Source organism: Paralichthys olivaceus, chromosome 20 (genome assembly GCF_024713975.1).
Source record: "Paralichthys olivaceus isolate ysfri-2021 chromosome 20, ASM2471397v2, whole genome shotgun sequence".
In the NCBI taxonomy this organism is placed as follows: Eukaryota; Metazoa; Chordata; class Actinopteri; order Pleuronectiformes; family Paralichthyidae; genus Paralichthys; species Paralichthys olivaceus.
The window spans coordinates 9,268,427-9,291,973 of NC_091112.1; the positions used below are offsets into that span (position 1 = coordinate 9,268,427).

Genomic DNA, 23,547 nt, shown 5'->3' on the forward strand with positions numbered 1-23,547 from the left:
CAAACAGATTTGATTGAGCATTTGCAACAACCCCGCAACTTTCATCACTTTAAATTCAAATATTGCTAAACTTGTGAAGACCCTGTAAACCCTGTGAAGGGTTTGGACTGAGATCTGCTGATTCCTCAGTGTCCCTGTAGCATGCTCGTTCTGTGACCTTTGTCATTTCCAAATTTTCTTTCCCATCATTTCCTGTCTGCAAATAAAGGCATAAAAATAGGTAACCAAAAATAAATTAAAGGAAGAAAAAAATGGTGCTGTGATCAGTGCAGGGAAGTACGACACATCATCTTTTATTGAACTGAGCCTCATCTATTTCAAACCAGTAAGAAGAGCACAAGAAAGTACAGAAATAGCAACTCTCAAAAATAACTGCATCTGTTGTTATGCACAAATCTTGTTTGTTTTCATTCAAGACCTCTTATAGAAACTAAATAATTGATTAGGAATATATATATTCAGGGGCCTTTTAATGAGTAAGTTTGTAATGATGAAAAATAAAACTCATATTAAGATGATATTTAAAGAACAGGGCTGGTTCTTTTTAAGACAATGACTCATTAGTTTTTGAAGTTATGACTCATGAAACCACACTTTGTGGGTCAGGTTGATAAAACTCATCCAAATATGATGTAAAAATGATTGTTTGGCTCTACCTGAGAAAAGGGAGATTAATGATGAGACCTCCATCATGTAAGACACAGCAGTAAATAGTATTTTAAGATTGTGAGGAATGATCTGATCTTTCATTATTTTACAGAGGCTATGTGAATATAACTAATTATGTGCATCTTAATGAGTTTCCCTAATTTTATTTAATGACAATGAATGTAAATTAAAACTATAAATTAGTTATGAAATGTGATCTGCATCAGTAACTGCTGGATAGCAAATGATAAACAGAGAAGCCAGAGTGAAGACGTCAGCAGGAGTAAGAGGGGAAGACTACACTCAGGATACATTATTAATGTGTGAGAACTAAGCAGCATTTAAATGTAGCTGCAGCAGAACAGCACAATATAACATCCTGTTCATCTATAGTCATCCAGTGAATGTTCATGTTTCACAAGTTCACAAAGTAGACTTCAAGTAAACTTAAAGCCTGACGAAAAGTATACTTTAGTACATCTCTGCACATTAAACAACAAATTCAACAATTTAAAGAAATGCTTTTCAATTTGTCAATTAATGCAGTGATGAATACCAACCATGTGCAACTTCAATGTGTTCCTCTTCTGTCTGGATTCCTGTATGTGCCTTCAAAAACACATTAGTCCAAAACAAATCACAGCCGACAAAGACAACAAGCAGTTTTTACATTTTATTGATAAATTATCATTTTTAAAAAGACCCACAAGCCATCGTATCCTTCCGCCTGGCACTACACTTTTTAAAGTCCTGAATTTCAACTATGTACAAAGAGTGTTTTTTATATTATTTTCTGCTTCATCATCATCATCATCATCATCATCACATTCAAAACAAGGTTAGAAGTTGGAGCTGTGCCCACTGGTAAAAGGTCAAGAGACAGGGTGCTGAGTGTACAGCGATGCTAGCTAGCACTAGAGTTCACTGGAGGTCAGAGAGAGGCGATATAAGCTGCGAGGAGGAGGAGGAGGAGGAGGAGGAAGAGGAGGGTTTACATTCTAACGCACAGGCAGAAAGAGCAAAGACAGGAACACCATACGCATCGGCTACCACACTGAAACAGGAGAAAAATAACACTCTGTAACTGAAAAACAAAATCAACATGCAAACGTGAGTCTCACATTTTTCCACCAGTGAGAAGGCAACGAAAAGCGCAGTGACGGGCGCAGTGACGGGCGCAGTGACGGACGCAGTGACGGAGGTTGAAAATAACTCAGGGAGGAGGGTTATTGCTATTGTTCAAAGCTGCATGGCACAAACAAATAAACAAACTCCTGTTGATCTGATGCTCTTCTCGTCTAATACTGGGCAGCAAAGTTGGCACGCATGGATATTTAAGGGCGATTTCTTTTTAAAAGTCGATCATCATCGAGAGTTAAAATCATATAGCAATACTATGTCAGTGTACACAGGCAAGGTAAATGGTTACAATACACTTTGAGTATGTAGCTTTCTGTAGCTGGAGTTTTAACTAGCAGCAAAACAACACATACAATTGCATATAATCGTAGTGCAATGGGCAAACTGTTCTTATTTTGGTCTGGTCAGAAACAAAAGAAATCAACAGGGTACCGTCAGTTCAGCAGGCTGCTGATCAACTAAATAAAGACGCTCCACAAAGACCAAATCCAGTCAGTTCGCTAAACGATCATTTCTAAATCAGCGCAGGAACCAAATCATTTTGCATTGATAAAAAAAAAAATCACAATTTTTATCTTGATTCTGTATTTTGGAGGATTCTGCAAAACCAGGGCAGGATTTGAGTCTGTGTGGAGCAGGAGGAGGTCGATCGACGTACGAGAGGTTTGTTCAGTGAGCTAAAAACATTCCGAGACTCAAACGCAACGGGATACATCTCCCAACACACACACACTAACACACATACTTCAACCTCGTCAGCGCACTCTGCAGACGTTCCACTCCACTGAACATGACCGCTTTCAGATCTGAACCTAAATACTGGGGTTTGATCGTCCGGCCGTACAGGGCCGTGCTGAGCCGTGCTGAGCCGTGTCCATCCTAGGCAAAGCTGTTCTCCGGGTAGCTCACTTTGATTGCTCCCCAGTAGCAGGCTCGTATCAGACAGATGAGGCCCAGCAGGTAGGCGAATGCCCATGACACGTAAGTGGCGTTGTAACGACTGGCAAAGTCCCGAGTACCAACCTGGAGAACAGAATGTAGATTTTATTTCTTATTTCAAATGAAGTAATGTCAGTTTGCACACAGGCAAGGTAAATGGTTAGATTTACAAATTGATTGAAAATCGACTGAACTGATTTCCATTAAAGTTTGTGGAGGGTGGGGCATGACCGAGGGAGTACATTCAGATAAAGGGCAGATCCAGGATTTTTCATCTTTCTTTTCATTTCACATCTTTTTACTCTGCTGAGAAAGACGAACAAACCTAAATGTACAACTTTGCATGTTAGCAGACTCAAAATCAAAACACGAACAAAAGATCTAGTTTGATGACATCGTGCAGCAACGTGGAATCATGGAAATTGTTGCTTTCACCACCATTGAGGATGAAAATCTACCTGCAATTTAGGAGTAAACTCTATTCCCAGATGAGGTGAAATGTCCTGTTACCTTAATTAAATTGGGGATTTATAAGTTTGAACATTGTTGGAAACACTTTGCATAATGTCAGTACACAAGTCAACATGATAAATAACAGGTCTGGTTGTTTTTAGACATTTTAATAAGGATTTGTTACTTATCATATCTTCACTGCATTTTATTAATGTGCAACACTTTATTCAACTTCATTTTGCCTTGATTTGAGCCTCATACAAAACAATAATATAAATAATTATATATAATTTATAATCAGTCATCAGAAAAAACGTTAACATACTGCAACAAGATCAGTAGCACCAAGTTTAAATATGAGAGAGTATAATTCCTTGAGATTATTATGAAGTGATTATGTTTCTAATATGATTATAACACATTGTGAAAGTCTGATAAACTGTGAACACTGAACAATATGTTGTTGTTGGTACAAAATATAGTTAATGTTTATGGAACGATTCAGTGGATTAATGGGCAAAGCATAATTGTGTATTTATGTAATATTATGAGAATGAAAGTACAAAAACATTTCACAACTTTTGAAATTTTTATCCATCCATCTACAATTGTGTACATTTTCTAACTGGTTAATAATAAAACGTTTTTCGGGTTAGCTAACCAGTTTCTTTTTTTTAGCCCTGCAGCTCTATGGGTGGTGCTCAATCCATTACCTTGTTCCAGACTGAACCACTGTGCTGAGAAAATACATACAACATACAAAGAGGATAAAGCCATACTCACAGTTAAACCCACACCAATGAAAATGCAGATCATTCCTATGGTTATGTAAGCACAGCAGCGCCTCCTAGGGAGCGCACTACCAACAGAGGATCTGCAGGCAGAGACAGAAAAGCAGAAACAGGTGGAAAACAAGGTCAGTATGTGAAGAGATGAGGAAACACACTAAATGCACTTCATCTAACTTTTATGAGGTTATAATTAGAAAGACTAAAAATTAACTCTAAATATCAGAAACGGTTTCTTAAATATGTCCAACTCCGTCTTTCCCCCAGTGATCTCACTCCACATCACCCTGACATTGTGACGCATGAAAGCACCGCAGGCCGGTCACATGAGCAGCTCCATACAGACTCCATGCAAACACATGCACTGGCGTCACTTTCTTTTTTTCCTTCAACATTACTTTATTTTTCTTCTCTCTCTGAGCTCTCACATGCCTCTCATGTGATGGGACTCAGAGCGCTCTTCAGGAATGGCCGGTATTCAGATGGTTTAGGGAAGCCGGGTCACATGATCATCTTACCTTCTTCTTCAAACTCTCTCCCACTTCCACATTTCCATCAACTAAAGATTACTATTACTTTCATTATAACAACCAGTCTGACAGAGATTTGGTGCTTAAAATGGAAAACCTTTTATTTTAGTTCATTCATTTTTGCCAGCACTTTGTTACTTTGTTAGATACGTTCTGTACAAATAAAGTTATCATTACTATTATGACAAGTGTAAGTTGGGGGATTTTCTTTTGGAAAGGAGTTACCAAACCAGAGGTAGCTGTTCCTTAAGAGCATAAAATATCCTTGAATGACACAAACATATCTCAACCACCATTGTTTTGAACTCTGTCGTACAGGAGAGGGTTTCATGGAGTTAAGGCAGCGTTAAAAAGAAAATAAAGCAAGAAGGAGAAAGAGTAAAAGACATGGAAAATGATTCTGATAAGAAAAGATAAAAGACTTTGCACAGAGAGATATAAAGTGAGAATCCAAGATCACTAGTTCATCGTTAGGTTCACGGTAGAATGGGGCTCGGGGACATTGCCTGTCCAAACTTGACCAAGCTCAATAGGCATTCTGTTTTTTGTGACAAAATCTGACCCGAGTCGCATGATTTCCTTGATTACAGACAAGTCTCATCAACAAAATAGCTCAGCCAACGTGGCCAAACCCCCCAATATCATTTCAGTTTTCAAACCCGGCTTGAGTATCCACACTCTTGTTCAGGTACACTACATTATCTACAAATTGGTAGGTTCGATGGTTTCTCTGTTGGATGGTTTGTTGATGATTCCTCATCAGACATAACTTTGTTTTTTAGGTAAAATTCCCTTCTTCTCTTCTTAAGAACTTCTTCTTGTTGGATGATAACAAAAATATAACCTTTGGTAGTTTTTGCAAAGTTTGGAAGAGGAAACAAGGTTCTTTGTTTGCATTGTAAAGTGCAACACAGCTGCATATTTGGGATCTTATAAATTCATGAGGACTGGGAACATTTCCGGCATGTGCATGAAACCGATAACAAATACTATGACTGGGGGTAAAGATAGCCGGACATAAACAGGGTGGAGATATAAATAAACTGTCAACATACAAAATGAAACCAAAAGAATGAAACAGAGGCGAAGAGAAGAGACAATGACAACAGATTTTAGCTGCAGTTTGTTGTATCTGTTCACCCTGCGTACTGTACATTTTGCAATACCCACCAACCACTGCTCAACCTTGTGACCCCACCACCACCACCACATTACTATGACATGAACTGAGGCCATGCTTTAATTCCTGTCACACATTGAGATTAGCCCTCATTACCCCCACCCCTCCTTCCAAGAGCTAGAAATATCCAGACCTCTAAACCCCAACGTCTGACTGCAGTGAGTTTATCCTTAAAGTAAGCAGTGGAATAAAAAACACAAACTAACATCAACAAGCTGAATGATACCAAACTGTGATCTGGTTCCTCTAATATACAAAATATCAAGAATAAACAAGATTATTGATCCTCAGAGGAAAAGGTTTGGATGATCTTAAGAGACCTGACACACTAAAACTTTTTTAAACCTGCATCATTTGATGTTTATGAGCTTTGACTTTCACAAGATTAAATTAGAAAATCATTTTATCACATATTTTGATTCAGTTGTATAAAGAATATTCCCAAAGACAATAGAAAATAAAATGCAGATAGATCTCACACTAATCGAGTAAAGCGTAAAAGTAAATTGTGTGTTTCACTGTGACCTCTGTGTGACGTGTGTTGAATGAAAGGTTGATGGACTCACATTTTTTTGCAGTGGGGACACTTGGCGAGTGTGTTAAACCGAAGCTCCATCCACTGTGAGGAGACAGAGAAGATACACACTGTTCAGACACAGCATTAGAGAACACACGTGAACACACTACTGTCCTACTGCGCTATAAGAACAATCAAAGGAGGACATACCGGGAACAATCAGACATGATTATCTTATGATAGTTTGCAACTTGTAAATGGATTTATTATTCCTGTATTAGAAAAAAAACATCGAGGGGTTGGAAAACTCTATGACTACATGTCAATCAATTGTGTAATGTTAGTTGTGGTTGTCTCATTTACGGCTCTATTAAAAAAAGCAGTGTTACAAAAATGTTCATCCCATCACAGATCAGCAGGATAAGACGCTCCTATTGACACAAGTTAAATATGTGACTTTTCACATCTTCAGTGAAAGAACGATTTTTTAAAGAGACATATTTTGCTCATATATTGTGTTGTTACTTCAAAAGGTTTACACGCTCTAATGTTCAGACATCACTTTTCTTATATGTGATGACATGATTATGATGTGGAGGTATCTGATGGGTTGTTCAGGAGCTTCAGGGGCTCCCTTTATTGCTTTTTTCACTTTTACATATGTAAAAAAAGACATATAACACACCAGAGCAAAGAAAATCTTAAAACGAATAATATGTCTCCTTCAAAATAACTTATAATGGAACTAAATTTAAGATGAAAATAACAAACTGGCTGTTCAGAGCCAGATGTGCAAAAAGTCACGTCACCACCAGTGTAAATTAGGCCACAGATTGAGTCAGAGCAGTGTTAGGATGTTTGTTATTAGGACCACCAGTATGACCAGCTCTCTCAACCTGTTGGTGTGCTGGAGGGGAGCCATCGCTGGGCAGGCCAGACATTGGCTGGGATGACCCGGCGTCCTCACTGCCCTACAGACGCCAACAGGCAACAATGTGCAATGTCATCATACGGTCTCACGTTCTGCATTTCCCTTTTTTAAAAGTATCGAGATGTTTAATAACAGTCTGAGTATCCTCGGCACGGGTCGGCAGGATGACAACTTCATTTATTATAAGACTAATCTGCGAAACGCTGGTATGGCTGCAGGTTAGAGGGATATGTTTAATCTCTTGTGACATGTCATGGCAACACTGCACTAAAGTGGCACGTCAGACATTTTATGAGCCAGACAGTTGTTGGGGGGAACATGCAGGAAATGTATGACAGCCATTCGCAGTCACAATATTCTGTGTGTAAAACATGATGGAGGTTTTTTTAACCTTTAAATATAGAGTCAAATCCAATGACATTACGAAAAGCAACATGCTAATATGATTATTCATATGCATGTACCAACAACAACACAGCAACAAAATTCAGAGGTCAACTCAGTGACAAATTGTTGTCAAGGTAGTTTTATGTACCAGGAAGGTGTTGCCACAGTGACCGCAGACCACCCTCATCCCCTGAGGCTGGATGGGCAGCGCCGGCTGAGCGGGCTGCTCCTCTGGGATGACCATCACCGGGCTCAGGTTGATAATGCGTCTGCTGTCGGATTGAACACAAGCCAGGGCAGGGTTATAAAGGGTTCTGATTTCATAAAACTATCAAAGAAGTTGATCGTGTTCCTACGACAAATGAGAGATATGAGGATAAGACAGTCTGACTGTCCCCGCCGTGACCTACCAGTTTGGTCGAGGACATCCTATCCTCCTGGACGTGTCTTTACAGATGAGCAGGCAGTTGCAGGGACACCTAACATACTTCTTCCCTGTTGGGGGATTCTTGATGGGCTGGGAGAAAACAAACAGTATAGTTTATTTTAATACTATACATTATCTCTGCTTATGAATACCATGCATGACTACTAAGATGACCCTTGGTGACCAGATTTACAGGATAATCGTTTCTGAGTGGAGCCACAAGTCTGGACACCCTCGTCTCCCCTACTGAGGCCAGTAGGTCTTCAGCATGTGTCTGTGTCTTATCTCCTGGGATTTCACTGTTCGCTCAGTTCACACATACATAGTTCACTCACACACACCCACATCTCACCTCTTCACGACATCTGCATAAAAGCACACGCCTGGAACTGTTTCATTCTCACTCCCTCTGCAGAAGGCTCTTTGCATGCTGTATGATTGTCTGACCCTCCTTGCACGGAATAAATTATACTTAAAAGACTATTATTCCTCGGATCCCTTTATTTCTGAAGTCTCACCAGGTCACATAGTTCACCACAGTACCAACATCTGGTCGGGCTCTAATGGTCGACATTGCAAGAAAGAGGCCTCCAAGACAAATGGTTTTTACCGACAAATAACGTTTCATCACACAAATTGGTGCTGCACAATAAATCAGAGGTTAACACAGAAGAGAAGAACGACAGGCAGTGACATAGCGTCTGTACTCGACTGACTGTTACAACTGCATGATATCAACACTCGTTCATAAAGCTGTCAGCGGCCTCCACTTACCGAAGCTTCATTGCAGACCGTGCACTTGACCACGTGCTGATGCAGCTTCCCGTCCAGGTTGATGAGCGACTCGCACACTCGGCAGTTGATGACAGGCACACCGCCGGCGTCGGGGCTGGCGATGGCTGTGTAAGGAGGAGGTAGTTCGGCTTTGAGAGGAGGGCAAAGCAGACAACACACAAACAGCTGTTAATCGCACGCGTCTGGAAAACGTCAAGAACAAAGAGCTGGAGTTTTCGTATCATGTGACAGGAAACAGAAGCTCTGATAGAAAACAAGTTATGTTGTTAAACAAACAGGCTCAGTGACTCAACATGCAGCTTCTGTCTTCAAAACCGACGACAACATATCATGCAAATTATTTTCCTTTACTCATTCAAACTTATTTAACTTATTTCTGATGTTTTAGTTCAATCATTGAAATAATAAAACAGAAAACAATAGAATGCATGCTCATACAGCTGTGAAACAATACATCCATTACAGCCTCATTGATTAATCTGTTGTTGGCCAATAACAATGGCCCATATCAGCCTTTCATCGACATCAGTATCAGCTTTTATGTTTGTCAATATGTCAACATTTATTTAACAGAGTAATATTTAACATTTTAAAATATATGTTTATTTTCTTAATTCCAATCCTCGTGGAGTTTTCTTTTTTTTTAATAGTTGTTCACAATAAAGATTATAGTTACTGTGAAATATCAATACAATATTTGGACCACTCACATTTCACAGACACTAAACAGTAATATAGTTGATGTTGTGAGCAGCTTTGAAATAAACTACACAATCATCATCAGGACAAAACAAACACAAATGTAACATGGACTTTCTGATTCTGGTCCTACGATCCAAAACAAAGTATCACTCATAAGAGTGTCAGAACTTCCAGTTCATAGCAGTAACTTATTTTTGAATCTCTGTGACACAAATGTTATTTACTCTTACAACCAACTATCCCCTGGTCTGAAAGCATTGACAGTATCTTACAATCCGCAGGGCTCTTTCCTCATTCATGTTTTTTTCAGCTGCTCTCACTGTATGTGAACCCATGACAGGCTGTGTACAGCTCTGATTGCTCAACATGTGACTCCTCTCTGTTTGTCAGGGGCTAGCTCCACTCTGTATGTTTTAAAGAGAAACAGTCGGCCAAGTGATGCCAATAAATCCACCAGCTGCCAAACTGCAGAAGGAAATAACATGTACCTGAACAATTGAGTTTCATCTTTAGGTCATTTGTCATACCTGTACATGTACTTAATGTAACATCTGTAAGGACATGGAGGCAAATGTAAAAATGCTCTCTGCAACTGTTGAATGTAAAATCTACCCATGAGGCTGGACTAAGACTCTTGATTTGTTCAGTTGACTGATCAGCTGGATGTTCTGCTAAGTTAAAACATCTCAGCTAATGAGTCTAATAACACAACGGACCATATACGTTAAGAAGCCTTGAAACGCCAGGACCCATGATCCTGGTTTTATGGTCCAAAAACAAATGTAATCAACTCTATCAAATGTCCGACCTTCACAGACATGAAGATTTTCTCTTCATGTCTGAAAGAAACACTGTGAACTAACAACACTAGCCACTCGAATGACCTCTGTACTGTTTAATCCCACAGTAACTTGCTGTAATTGGTCTGCATTCCATGTGTTTTAATCAACTTAATACAAGGACTTTCACCAGTCATTAACTTTACTACAGTATCCAAACATATTTCATATTCTGAGGGATATAAAAACAAAAAGAGCCACGCTGACAGTCTCTCCATTCCTCCTCTATCATCCATAAATCTTCCATCTTAAAGGAGGCACATGATTTGCTAATCATCTGTGAAGAATGTGAGAAAAAAAACTAACAATTATTTCCCATTGGCTGTTCATTATTTATTCAATTAGTCAATTAAGGTAAAACTAATACTGTTTATAGATTAAATGTTAAAATATCCATAAATTCTAATCACATCTGCAATTACAGATATGGTGAAATCTAAAGATTTTCAATTGAAACAGAGAAAACACACGTTTGAGAAGCTAAAACCACATGCACACGTCTGATGGAAGGACCGGTTGTGAAAACATGAAAACTGCAGATGAAAACTAGACAGGCACTTATTAGAGAACATTCCGCTGCCAAGGCCCAACACTTCCCTATGAAACCACATTTACATTTACTGGATTTGGATTCTTTATGTAGATCTGCAATTAATTGATTTCAGTCCCAAAAATGACTGATTGTTTTCATCAAGGTCCATGAATTATTCTCTGAGAAATCACCAAAATGTGTCCTACCTCAATGTTGAAGAAAGTGAAAACAAATAGTGAATCCCTGATCTAGAGCCACACCAAAATGTAATGGCTGCTTCCTGCCCCACCCTTCCACAAACTTTCATGGGAATCAGTTGAGTAGTTTTTGCACAATCCTGCAGCTAACAAAGACTAACACAGATGAAAACATAACCTCTTTGGTGAAGAACTAGCGAGCAGGCTAACACTGGCACTTTTACAAAATAATAAAAAGTCATTTCCAGTAATATTAGATAATTGTTTTGATATATGTATAAAATGGTTTGATTTAGACAGAGATCCACCCCAGAAATATAAATAGATGTCCAGTCTCTTATGATGCTTCATACATAAATTCCCTCCTCCAATGAGACGAGTTGAAATCACAGGAACTGAGCAGACAACCCATCATCATTTGGTGAGAAATACAACCAAAGATTTGACACTTGCAGTATGAACAGGCAACACGTGGTGCAGCTTAACAACCCAGCTGAGTCATCCTCTACTATATGATGTTAATCCAGAATGTATGAGTATTCACATCTAAAACTTTTAAATCTTATATAGCGGTATAATCTAAAGTTCTGATCAACATGTCCTCAGCACTTTTCTCTCTCAGGCACCGCCACTGTTTCGACTCTAGTGGAGTGCATCGTCCTGATGCACCTCTGAAACACAATATGGCAGCTATACGTTTTCACCAGCTGTCCCTTGGAGCCAGAGGTAAGACGAGAAGACGCTTTACTACGACCACCACTACTTAAAGCTGCCTGAGCCATGTGTGTTGCTGCTTCATGTGATCATGACATGAATAATGTATGAATGTGAGAACTTAAATGTCTGAGTCAGTTGCTGTGGATATTTTCCTGAGTTTTTCCTGGCAGCCCCCCCCCAAATAAAATGTAGGCATTGTAAGAATGCAGCGGGAAAATGTCTGGAAAATGCAGGTGGGCGTGTTGATGACGTTCGTAACACACAACAGATGCAAAAATATAACAATTAATAATAATACAAATATGGTGTCGACATGCTTTGAAAACAAAGGCCCAGAAAATATGATATCAGGCTTATCCTTCATAAACATTCTAGATTGAAATGAATTGTTTTAGTCTTTTTGTGAGGTCTATTGAGAGTAAGAAAATTTTTAAATATGACCGACTTCTTCTTTATCTGTCAAACGAGGTCTCCTGTAACTGCAGCACATCCAGAGGAGGTAAATATTACTTTACTATTTTCTGCCATCTTGGACAACCTTTGCAGCCGCCTCTGTTTTTATAATTGGATAAATAAATGTTAAGTCATGATTAGATTGAGCCTTGAACAGGCTTCTGTTTAAGTGCAAAAATATTAAGCAAGTATGGCAACAAAATCCGAGCTTAGTGCCTTGACGCAGCCAACACCACTGGCCCCTCACCAACACCGCACTGTGCACGCTGGAGGACACGGCAGAGAGTGAATCACGACCTGTTACTGCTGAATTAAGTCTGACGGTAAAGAAAAAGTCATCAGGTAAAAGGAGCTGGATTCTTTCCTGCTGACAGATACAGAAAATATAAAGGAGTCAAGCACAGCAGAGATTGAACTGTCACTTCACAAAAAGATTAAAAGTGAATCAAAGCTCTTATTCACTAAAAGCATCTTATCATCATGGTTATTGTGTTTTAGGAAAACATTTCTGTTTGGGCGCTGTCGGCGCAAATTAATCCGTTTTACAAATTGGCTGGCCGAGGATTGTCGACCAACAAACCCAAAGAAACTGGAATTAGCTTCAATCCAGACAGCGCAGACAGAAACTAGGCCGTGAAACAGTCTGGCATTCGTTCAAGCTTTTTTTTTTTAACTCACTCATTGTTGTAACATCCAAAAGAGACTTTATCAGTTTACAGGTCATTAGAGTCCAGATTAATCCTGTTGTACCGTAAATCCTGTGAGATTCAACTAAAGAACAACATTTTTCTGCATTTTGTTTGCTCGACAGGAGCCGTTTGTCCTGAAATGCTCCGAAAAGAGCATCACACGGTCAATGAATCCATTCACACGTGTGTAGCAGGTCCTCGGAGTGTGGAGGTCATTGTTAATTCTAAAAGAGAACTCAGCTAAAACAAGTCATAAAATCCTCTGACATCAGAGACTGATGTGGATGTTTTCGTACAAACTTTTCTCAAGGGAAGCCTCCAGCAAAAACAAACAGCATGTGAGATTATGTATGTCTCAGAATTCTGAAAAAAAGAATTTGATGAGAATAAACTCAGAGCAAAGGTCGGCCCTTCATGGCAGCAGCTTCCAGACCTACTGGTTTGGGGGGATTTATGATCACGATTAAGATTTATGACACTGTAACCTACATTCAGCTGTTTACTAAGTGGACACTGAGTTTACACTCAATGCTTTTTATGATAGATGCAGAACATGCGAGAATATTCAAGCTGCCTTCAGGAGCAAATGTTTACAGTCCTGCACTCCTGCAAATCAACACACTGACAGCTTCCATTGAGCATGAAGCATTTCAGTCATGTCCTGCAATAGATTCAGCCCCAAAAACAAAGGGCACCTCTGGGTATTTTGTTGTTGTGCAGCTGGGAGGAAAGCCTGCTGGCCACAGCCTCTTTCTGCAGTGGGTCAATTCAACCCGTCAATCAACAACCCACAAAAATAATACCCAACATGCACTGAGGCCTTGCAGCGCCACATCACGACTGGTATTATCTGTGTTTTTGTGATTTTGGATGAAGAGCCTCAGCGGTGCAGGCTCCGGTGGGTCGTGATGGAGGCAGGTCTGCAGTAAAAAGCAGTTCTTATTGTAGGCCCCTCTCCTCCTCTCCTCTCTAACCCACTGCTCCACTTCTCACAGGGGGAAGCTCCACCTTTTTCTCGGGCTGCAGATCGACTCCTCCGCCGATGCCCTCGTCTTTCACTGCTGCAGTTTTATTTTACGCACGAACCCGATACGCCGCAGATATGATTCAGCACGCAGGCAGCCACAGAGGGACATGTCGTGTGTTTACCTCGGGGGCTCGAGTCCTGCAGGTACGGGGGCGCAGTGGGGGTCACGTTCCCGGAGTTGGGGCCCGACAGCAGCGGGGAGCGCTCGTCCATGCCGTCGGAAGCCATGTCAATCGCCGTGAGGAGGGACGGGCGGAGGTGGGAGCTCCGAGTCTTTTGCGCCCAGCGCGGAGGAGCAACCAGCGGCGGATGGTCGGTGGTGCCGAGTTGCTCCGGTCCGGCAGCCCCGGTGACTGCGCGCAGGAGAGGGGAGGAGCTCCGCGCCGCTCCCCGCCCCTCGCCGACATGGCCCTGGGCCCGGGCGGTGCTCGTGTGCGGTGATGTGGAGCTGAACACTGCACATCAGGGCACTGTGGTGGAATGTGGTTTAAAAACATGGAATATCTATAAATATGCATAAATGTTTTATCTGGATTTAATTCAGATGCAGCTTGTTAGTGTACAAATAACAACAGACCCCTGGAGGTCAGTGAAAGTTGGGGGAGCTGAGAGAAAGTGCAAATACAAACATCAAAATAAATTCACACATGATTTCTCTGTATTTATTTAAATAGACAACAACGTTTCATAACAAAAAAAATGAATTTGTGGGAATTGAAGAAACCAGAGATCTGTTTATTTGACCCACTGTTACCACAGATCAGACAGGCTACACAGAAAATACCAGTGAAATGGAACCAGCTTGTATTAACAAAGAATGTCAGGCCCTCTCCTGCTTGTGTGAAAGTTTTTCAACTGATTTGTTTAGTCCCCTTTTTGGCCTTGCACTTATAGATCTTTGTCACATTTATCAGGCCCTGGGCACAGACATGTTAAAGGCCCCAATAGCTTCTTTAGGGACAACCAAAACTCAAAGAGGCTTAATACAGATACTGGGGACATTAACTGGTTTGTGTTTCTTTGTGCAAATTTTGTGGTCATCCATGGTTGTTGTATGTCTTTTTGGGGATACTGTTACTGTCCCTGTATCGTCTTTTGCATCTCTGTGGGGTCATTTGACTGACGTTCAGATGGTTCTGGCTCAGTTGGACCACTTTGACCCTGAAGAGTGTGCTTATTGGTTTATTTCGATCTTTGAAGTTCAGCCCACACATTATAAGTAACTGAATATAATCCTGTGCAGCGTCCAAACCTTTTTTGTAGACAGTCTATGGTCCAAACAAGCAGATCAAACTCTGATGTTTGTGGTTCTGTGGTAAAAAGTAGTAATGACAAGTCTTTGCCACTAGATGTCAGTGTAGAAACACTGAAGAGGACCTGAGAGGGTCCTAAATATTTGGAAAGTAATTTCTCATCCACATAAAGACACAGAGAGGTTTTTATTCTGTGCACTGCAGAACACTGATTTTGAAATTAATCTAATTGTGCTTCGTTTGGAGACGGTTCATTTCTCTGTTTCTCTTTCTGACGGGTGTAAACCAGCCTGTGCAGCATATGTAACTATTTTTCTGGCTCTTCCGTCTGATGCATTTAAAGACCGACTCGAAACATGACTCAGACATCTTCATCTGAAGAAAAAAACTCACCCTTTGTTCCACAGATGGTTTGAAAATCATTGCCAGGCCTTAAATAACAACATCTGGTCAGTGTGGAGAGGGCTGCTCCACACGGTTTAATCTAGTTTATGCATCCCACTTGATCCTGAGATTAACTATACACACGAGAAGGTTGGTGTTGTGGGCCTCAGGTCCACGCCTCCCTTTGAAATTACGTCACCTTCAGTTACCAGTGCTAAAACATGTCCTCCATTCTTTGTTGCTTATGTCAGGATGTGCGTCAGGCACAGGCCACATGATTTCATTCCCTGGCCACAGATAAACCCAGATGATGTGGATGAATATCAGGATCCCCAACTTTAAGTGTGCAGATTCAGTGCATTGATTTTATGACAGTGAGATCACACGGTGTTTATGTGCAAATGTGATTTTGTAGACCTTTTTGGATTTGATTTGAAGGTTTAAAATTGAGCCAGATTCGGTCTCTGTTGGTTTAGTTGAGAACATTGTAAAATGGCTCATAAATTCCAGGAGCATGACACCTCCCACTCCCTCAGCCACTCCATTCATAAGAGTTTTGAGCAGCAGAAAAATCAACACTTCTAAAGAAGAACGTGCACAAGTTCTTTCTGATCCACATTAAACTTGTGCAAACACTCTCTGACCGGCAATGAAATGCAATTTCCCTCATTTCCTGCACAGACTGAGGTTAAGTCATTGCTCTGACTGTTTCACATCGCATGTTATGGGCTGAATTTTTTCCGACCAACCTCATCAGGAACCAGAGGAGCGTCGCAGGACTCACAGGCTGCTGCTTCTCTGGCGCTGGAGTTTTCTTTACAAGGTAAAACATCTACGTTCAGCAGACATGAGTGAAATTAAGGTCTTGTTGTTATGAAAGCGTTGTTTTTATTTGGGTTTAGTGTTTGCAGGGATTAGAAATGGTTCAGCTCCGGTATTTTTCCAAACCTTCTCCGCCCTGCAAACCAAAACAAAACAACAAAATACATGAAATATGTGCTGCAAACTTTTCGAGACGTTTATGTGAGTATATCTTAAACGACATATGAGGTTATTGATGGAGAAATATGCGCTGAAATTGCCAGGTTATTTTTATTTAACACAATTACCTGAAGGTAAAATAACCTGTCTGTGCTGATTCAGTTTGATGGACAAGTATAATAATATATTATGCATGCACATACATATTGTACATATACAATATGTATAAAAATATGCATATATATAAGTAACCAATTCAAATTTGCTGATCTATCAAAATGTTACCCTCTCTGACATGCACAACGCATTTGTGTTGTTATAAATATATTTAGATGACTAGATAAGATTAGATTTTTTCTTCCAAACATAAAAATGCAAGTCATCATTTTGCTTTTGTAAAATGAGCAAGGAGATTTGCTCTGTGCATAAAACAATAGCTTTATTACTGGAAAAGACATCACTGGAAAAACTGTTCAGTGGATATGATCATGACATTTTGGCAATGAATGGTTTTTCCATTATGTGTTTCACTCTGGATTTTTTTCTCTTTTCTGAACTTGAATCTGCCTCATCACTTCATGTTTCATCAGTTTAGAGATGCTCCAGGGGGCAGTGAGCAGGGCCGTGCTCTGCCTGTCCTGCTGCCTATTGTTGGGGGTCTGCCTCCCAGCAAAGGCTGCAGGACCAGTGGGCCCCCCTCCTTATATCCCCCGTGAAGAAGAGTCTGGGGAATCAGACGTGGAGGACTTGGAATGGGGTTCTGGATCATCTCTCCTGCAGCTGCTTCAAAGCTTCCCTGCTGACAGTCCCTTCATAACAGAGACCCCTGGAAAACCGGTGAACTGCAGCCAGAGATTCTGGTTGCCACCGTCCTCTGCAGTGTGCTGGGAAAACATAGCCGAACCTGAGGAGTTTGCCAAGTCCCGTCTGCAGGTTCTGCAGAACAGGGCCGCCCTGCAGGCCGTGTCCACCACCAGCGGCGTGGAGGAGGGAGGGATCTCCTTTGACCATCAAGCCAGAGAGGAGGTGGAGGGGGTCCGCTCAGACCACTTGAGTATGGCAGAAACTATGCAGACCATGGAGAAGGTGTTTGTGTCACTGGAGGAGAAGAGGAAGGAAGGGAAGGAGCATGGGGTCCTAACAAAGTAAGATACATAGAACAATTAACCATTTACATCTGTGCTTCGAAGGAATCTCAAAAATGTTCCTAAATGTGTAAAGGTTATTTGAAGTCATACAAAATGAAGCTGCCAGGAACTTAACATTACCAATGTGTATGTTGGACATCTAAATTTATCTCGAAAATCCTAAATGAAATTACACCATGGCTGTTGTTTTACACGCAGTTAAAAAAGACTGTTGTTAGAACCTACAAGTACTTTGATTAAGTTCATTTTAAAAGCTGTGAACATGACATATCTGTCATTTGCTTGTTGCCATCATCTCTTCCAGCATGAAGGAGCATCTGTCCAACACCAGAGACACCATCAATGTCAGAGAGCACATGGTAAACCACCTGGAGCAGCAGTTTTCTACGTTAGAGGAGACTCTGCTCAACATGCAGCTGCGACTCAAGAAACTCATACGACAGTGACGATTTCACGGACCCGCTGCCTCTTTTTCTGCTTTTATCCGAACTGAATTGATCATTTTACATATTGAATAACGATGTAGCAAATGCATGGCCCTCTCAGGAATGTGTATGTCTGTCGTATGATGACAAAACACACGTCATAAGCACATTATGATGTCGTTTATTAACAACAGTAAAAAGTGTAACCTGAAATTTGCTGGGGATCATCTGGGAGTTTTAATGAAATCCAGTTTTGTATAATCAGTTTGTAAACATGATCCATAAGAGTTTATAGTCACATTAATGGGCTTTAATAAAACCATAAGACACGAAAATAAGACTTATTCAACTTTATTTTATTATCAAATCTAAACACCACTTTTGTAAAGGAGGAAATGCCTGTTACACACCATATGTGAGGCTGAGGGAGAATTTTCATTTGGAAAGACGCAGCATGTTCAGCTGTTCTGTAGTGAAGCTACAAAATAGAGGTATTTATGACCATTGGAATCACAACTCAAGGGCGTTAGGAAAATATATATTTTTTAAAATGATAGTATCATGCATAATGTTAACATCAGTGCATTTCACTTGGAAACCAGTGTTAGACAGCATCTCGAAAATAACTTGTTTATATTTTATTATTTTAGAGGCAATGATAACTGCTGAGACAATTATGTGGAATTAACTATGTTCTATGGAAGGGGGTCTGCAAATGGGTGGGAAAAGTCAACTTACCATTCCTCATAGTTATATTATATATAAAATAAGTCTTTTAGGATAACAGGCCACATGAAAAATAATTTCTTGCTCCAGATCTACTGTTTAAGTGGACCACTAATGAGCATTAACAATACTTTTTCATTAGCAGTATTTTTAACGGTACTCTCTATGGAGATAATCAGCTCTGCAGTTAAGTTAAGGGGTGGTTGCATTAAGACTCATCTAAGGCTGCCTTGTTCAGGGCGGTAATACAAATTCACCTTGCTGGCATCCATTTTTCATCATAGACATACGGTACAGCTTCTAGTTTCCTCTATGACTGTGTTTGTTTCAGCGCTGTGTGGCTTTACTTTCAGTTCCACATCTTATAACTTTTCCAACAAAGCCCGACAGCTGAACTCTGTCAATGTATTAAAAAGCACTGAGAAAGTTCAGGGTGTCTCTCCTGCCCGTCACTTCAGTGAGAGGCAGGACTTGTATAACTGATCCATCTGGATGTGAATTGCAGTCAGTGTACTTTGTTTAAAAGTCAGCATCCTCGTCTTGCATTTCCTCCAAAGATCTGAGGTAATCTCGAGCCAAGATCTTCTTAGGCAGGATATCTGTCGGTTAAAAAGACTGTGTTAAACTTATGACTGTTTGACTACTTGGGTGTACGATATCCTTCCTGTTAATGGGAGAGAGCAGACATCGGCTCACAACATCTGAAACGTCAGACATTATCCACATCCCACTTATTCCATGGTTGATAGATCAAGCAATGCAATAACAACAGTTTATTTCAGGGGTCTCAACTGCTACAACTAAAAAAATCAATCCTCCAAAAGTCTGGTCAAAGGTGTGATGATGGAAAAACAACACACACATCCAGTGAAAACAATCTAGAATGGGTGAGGGATCAACAAAACATTCAGGAGAGAGAAAATCTGTACACATAAAGTTCCAGCTACAGAATTGATCCCCCACTGATGTTTCTAGCACATTGTTTTAGAGAGGTGCCACATTAATAACGTTTGATAGGATGATCACACCAGCACTGATATAAACTCAGAGGGGTTCCAGGTGACACTCGTGTGTCAGTGTTACAGGGTCAGATCTGATGCTTCACCTCCGTCAGACAGCAGCCGCATCTCACCTGTGAGAAAGTGTAAAGTCTCGGTCTCCTCCGCGTTGTTAGCCAGGTCGCTGTAGGACAAGGACTTGGTTTCCTTCCCGGATCCGTTGTTGAACGAAGAGAGAGCGAGATGCTGCACAAACAGCTCCTTCAACAACAACGACAACAACAACACAACAAGTCAGCAGAGGAGAGACTCACAACGAGCTGCCCCTGGAGCTCAAAGAGAAGCCTCCAGAGGCTAGCGGGGCTAACCCCAGTTAGCAGCAGCAGCAGGTGGGTGATCTGAGTTAGCATCGCGGGGGTATTAGCTTAGTGAGCATCAGCTTACTGTGGCCTTGGTGGTGAGGACCAGAGCGTCCTGGTTGATGCTGGAAACATCCGGGGAGCTCTTCATGATCAGCCTCACCCTGGAGATGGGGAGGGAGATGGTCTTTTTGAGGTCGTCTTTATTTTGAGACATTTTCACGAGGACGCGTCGCCGCTCAGCCGGAACTTCTACTATTGTTTTGAACACTGACGCGTTAATTCTCCCCCTTCAGTGGAACTGTAAACTGTGGTAGTAGCGGCTGTCAATGTGGATTGCTGCCCCCTGCTGGACCGGAGGCGCGTTAATCTGAAAACCATTTTGTTTTTATATTTTGGTCAAGTTATATTAAATAATATAATTATATGAAATGATGTCTTAGATAAGTTCAGGTTGAAATGTTGAAAGGCATGTTCTGGTTTATTGCTTTTGTATTTGAATACAAAGTTGGATTCTGTTTTTGTTTGTGTTTCCCCTTACATTGTGTTCTAGTGTGTCAAAACGATTTTCATTGAGTTTCTAAAGTGTCCAACTGAAAGCTTAGAAGTAACAAATTCTCATCGTGTTCAAAATAATTTAAGTATTTAATGGAATCATTCTTGCAAAACAAAATCTCTAAGAGCCACTATGTATAAGATATAAAAACAAATCTGTTGAAGGTTATTTACAAATGCCCACTCTGTATACATAGTGTCTCTTTCACTATGTTAAAAAAAACTATCTCAATAAAATAACTTTAAATAAAATAAATTCAGAATTTCCTTTCACCTCCACAAAACTGATGCGCGGGGTCATCCGGTCCAGCGGCGGCGCTCGACTCCGGTCCAATCCCAATGCACCGAAGAAGAGCGGACGACACAGGCCAGCGCACAAGAAGAAGAAACACTGGCGCTCAGCAATGGCGGTGGTCTGGTGACACAAAAACAAACCAGTGTGTTAATGCGGTTGTTAGGATCGTCAGCGGCCTCATGTCGTAGCTGGTCGTGTGGGTGTGTCTGCAGCAGAGAGGACCCCGCGTCTCCGTCTCCTGTTCTCGGACACTGATGTCAAACTGCTCGCTGCTGCTCATTGTTCCGCACTGAACCGAACGCGTCTCTCCGCGCCGACGATGCCGCTGGGTCTGAAGCCGTGCTGCGCCGTCTGCAAGACCAACTCCTCGTCTATGTGGAAGAAGGGGAACCAGGGGGAGATCCTGTGTAACAGCTGCACCGGGAAGAGCAGCGTCGGGGGCAGCGCAGGAGGAGGAGGAGGAGGAGGAGGAGGAGGCTGCGGTGGAGGCGCTGGAGGAGCATCGGGACCCTCCATGTCCTCCAGCATTCTGCCCAGCAATGGCGGAGGGAAGCAGGTTGGTTCCTCTATAGAGATGCGTCTCTCCAGCACAATCAAAAGAAAAGAGCTGCATATTCGAGGTGTTGGTGGATCGTGATGGTGGAGGCAGCTGATCGTGGACTGTGTTTACAACAAGACTCACATACTCCACCATTACTGACAGTAACTCTTCAATTCATTTGTCATTGCTGCTCCCTTCATCGCTATCAGATATTGTCTTATGTATAAATGTTTAAACACTGACTCACCTTTCCATTGGGTTACAAACTTCTAACAATCTAATCGATGTTGTAAGGACTGTTATTTTGTTGATGTGTTCCGTTCCATCTGTTACACTTCCGTCTGTCCTGGGACAGGGATCCTCACATGTGTCTCTCTGAGTTTTCTACGTTTTTTCAACTGTTAATAGTTTGGGTTTTTTTGTAGTTTTTCCTGACTCTTGTTGAGGGTTAAGAACAGAGGATATTGCACCTTGTTATGATCTATGAGACAAATTGTGGTTTGTGAATATAGGCTAAACAAATCCAATTTGATTGATTGATTTGAATGTGAATAGACAGTGATGCAAAATGTTTCTCTTGTATAGAGAAAACTGTTATTTTGATGATTGGTAGAAATTAAAGTACTGTAGTCTAAGAAACAATAGCTACACTGTAGAACATTTGAAGTATAATTTATTTACCTGATGTGTGTTGTTTTTATGTCTTTAGAGCAAGCAGGAGATCCACAGGAGGTCTGCACGGCTGAGAAGTACCAAGTACAAAGCTCCTGCATCTGAGAAGAAAGTGTCCACTAAGGGAAAAGGAAGAAGACACATATTTAAACTTAAAAACGTAAGACTTGTATTTGATTTGTCAGCTTTATGATGATGATTATTTCTGTTATTCTGTCTATGAGTTTATGCATTTAACTGTTGTGTGTGTGATTTCTTTACTCAGCCAATCAAAGCACCAGAATCAGTTTCAACAATCATCACGTCCGAATCTGTATTTTATAAGGTATGGTGTTTATTCTTACCAAGGAAAAATCATTTCATTTCAATATCAGAAATGATCACACTGATTATCAGCATTTCCTCATCTTCTAGCAGCTTTAACCACCTTTGTCGACCAGATTTCCTGTGTATTCATCATCTATCTTTGTCTTTGTACCAACAGGGAGTTTATTATCAGACAGGAGACGTGATCAAAGTAACAGACGAAGATGACGGGAAGCCGTACTATGCTCAGATTCGAGGCTTCGTTCAGGACCAGTACTGTGAAAAGAGCGCAGCACTGACCTGGTTAATTCCCACACAGTCCAGCCCAAAGGACCAGTTTGATCCCGCGACATACATAGTTGGTGAGCAATGCAAAATGAGAAACGAGTTATGATATTTTTCTGCCTGTAGTTTCACTTATTTTTTGGGTCTGTGTTTTTTTTGTGATCCAGGTCCAGAGGAGGATCTCCCCAGAAAGATGGAGTACCTTGAGTTTGTGTGCCACGCCCCCTCTGAATATTTCAAGTCGTGGAGCTCGCCCTTCCCCACCATCCCGATCCGACCAGAGAAAGGCTACATCTGGACCCACATAGGAGCCGCACCGGCCATCGCTGTCAAAGAGTCTGCGGGGGGAAGCAGTTAACAACAGGACTCTGATATGAACTCGCTCTGTTGCTTTTAAACAGACATTTGTATATTTATGTAATATAATAAAACAAAAATGGTTGTGAAACCATTGACACTGAAGAAACCAGCTGTAACCACATTTCAAAAAGCTTCAGCATTGGAATATTACTTTTGTATTTAGTAATTAAAACAATCTTGTTTCCACTGTCTTGTTTGTGATTGTTTAAAAATATACATTTATTTAAAAGTTGAAAATCTCTGTGCACAGCAGTGCTTCTCCTTGGTGCCAGCCAGTGCAAGACCAATCACAATAAGAAAGTAAAAGAAATCCACCAGGATTGACATTAATAATAAAGCTTTTACAAAACACTTAGTTGTTGCTGAAT

The 23,547-nt window shown here is 40.9% G+C and overlaps 4 protein-coding genes across 5 annotated transcripts; 2 read left to right on the top strand and 2 right to left on the bottom strand.

The window, feature by feature from the left end:
- Positions 1 to 1,308: 1,308 nt before the first annotated feature.
- Positions 1,309 to 14,297, bottom strand: pip4p2 (phosphatidylinositol-4,5-bisphosphate 4-phosphatase 2). Of its 2 annotated transcripts, XM_069516659.1 has the most exons (8): positions 14,014 to 14,297; positions 8,715 to 8,863; positions 7,924 to 8,030; positions 7,662 to 7,785; positions 7,092 to 7,166; positions 6,245 to 6,297; positions 3,964 to 4,054; positions 1,309 to 2,811 (listed from the first exon to the last, which is right to left on the bottom strand). In XM_069516659.1, the coding sequence occupies exons 1-8, from the start codon at positions 14,117 to 14,119 to the stop codon at positions 2,668 to 2,670; spliced, it is 849 nt and encodes a 282-aa protein (XP_069372760.1). In that variant the 5' UTR covers positions 14,120 to 14,297; the 3' UTR covers positions 1,309 to 2,667. The 2 variants fall into 2 exon arrangements, with proteins under 2 accessions (XP_069372760.1, XP_019946520.2); XM_020090961.2 differs by lacking the exon at positions 7,092 to 7,166 and having other exon boundaries at positions 14,014 to 14,290.
- A 1,753-nt stretch (positions 14,298 to 16,050) lies between these two features.
- Positions 16,051 to 18,420, top strand: LOC109631822 (uncharacterized). Its single transcript, XM_020090835.2, has 3 exons — positions 16,051 to 16,351; positions 17,100 to 17,654; positions 17,962 to 18,420. The coding sequence occupies exons 1-3, from the start codon at positions 16,248 to 16,250 to the stop codon at positions 18,101 to 18,103; spliced, it is 801 nt and encodes a 266-aa protein (XP_019946394.2). The 5' UTR covers positions 16,051 to 16,247; the 3' UTR covers positions 18,104 to 18,420.
- Positions 18,418 to 20,475, bottom strand: chrac1 (chromatin accessibility complex subunit 1). The gene is made up of 3 exons (XM_020090838.2): positions 20,251 to 20,475; positions 19,941 to 20,067; positions 18,418 to 19,407 (listed from the first exon to the last, which is right to left on the bottom strand). Exons 1-3 carry the CDS (start codon positions 20,380 to 20,382, stop codon positions 19,328 to 19,330), a joined length of 339 nt encoding a protein of 112 aa, XP_019946397.1. The 5' UTR covers positions 20,383 to 20,475; the 3' UTR covers positions 18,418 to 19,327.
- Positions 20,476 to 21,014: 539 nt separating this feature from the next.
- On the top strand, positions 21,015 to 23,530 carry gatad1 (GATA zinc finger domain containing 1). The gene is made up of 5 exons (XM_020090837.2): positions 21,015 to 21,571; positions 22,266 to 22,388; positions 22,494 to 22,553; positions 22,713 to 22,896; positions 22,987 to 23,530. Exons 1-5 carry the CDS (start codon positions 21,335 to 21,337, stop codon positions 23,175 to 23,177), a joined length of 795 nt encoding a protein of 264 aa, XP_019946396.2. The 5' UTR covers positions 21,015 to 21,334; the 3' UTR covers positions 23,178 to 23,530.
- Positions 23,531 to 23,547: the final 17 nt, after the last annotated feature.

Bases quoted from the DNA above. Each gene is read 5' to 3' on its own strand.
- chrac1 (XM_020090838.2), bottom strand. From the start codon at position 20,382: ATGTCTCAAAATAAAGACGACCTCAAAAAGACCATCTCCCTCCCCATC. The intron at 20,068-20,250 runs GTAAGCTGATGC...TTGTTGTTGAAG, and splicing joins TCCTCACCACCAAGGCCACA to GAGCTGTTTGTGCAGCATCT. The intron at 19,408-19,940 runs GTGAGATGCGGC...TTTAACCGACAG, and splicing joins GACTTTACACTTTCTCACAG to ATATCCTGCCTAAGAAGATC.
- pip4p2 (XM_069516659.1), bottom strand. From the start codon at position 14,119: ATGGCTTCCGACGGCATGGACGAGCGCTCCCCGCTGCTGTCGGGCCCC. The intron at 7,167-7,661 runs GTACATAAAACT...TGGCGTCTGTAG, and splicing joins ACTGTGGCAACACCTTCCTG to GGCAGTGAGGACGCCGGGTC. The intron at 6,298-7,091 runs GTTGAGAGAGCT...GTCTCCTCACAG, and splicing joins CCCCTCCAGCACACCAACAG to TGGATGGAGCTTCGGTTTAA.
- gatad1 (XM_020090837.2), top strand. From the start codon at position 21,335: ATGCCGCTGGGTCTGAAGCCGTGCTGCGCCGTCTGCAAGACCAACTCC. The intron at 21,572-22,265 runs GTTGGTTCCTCT...TTATGTCTTTAG, and splicing joins GCAATGGCGGAGGGAAGCAG to AGCAAGCAGGAGATCCACAG. The intron at 22,389-22,493 runs GTAAGACTTGTA...TTCTTTACTCAG, and splicing joins ACATATTTAAACTTAAAAAC to CCAATCAAAGCACCAGAATC.
- LOC109631822 (XM_020090835.2), top strand. From the start codon at position 16,248: ATGTTATGGGCTGAATTTTTTCCGACCAACCTCATCAGGAACCAGAGG. The intron at 16,352-17,099 runs GTAAAACATCTA...ATGTTTCATCAG, and splicing joins GCTGGAGTTTTCTTTACAAG to TTTAGAGATGCTCCAGGGGG. The intron at 17,655-17,961 runs GTAAGATACATA...CATCTCTTCCAG, and splicing joins GAGCATGGGGTCCTAACAAA to CATGAAGGAGCATCTGTCCA.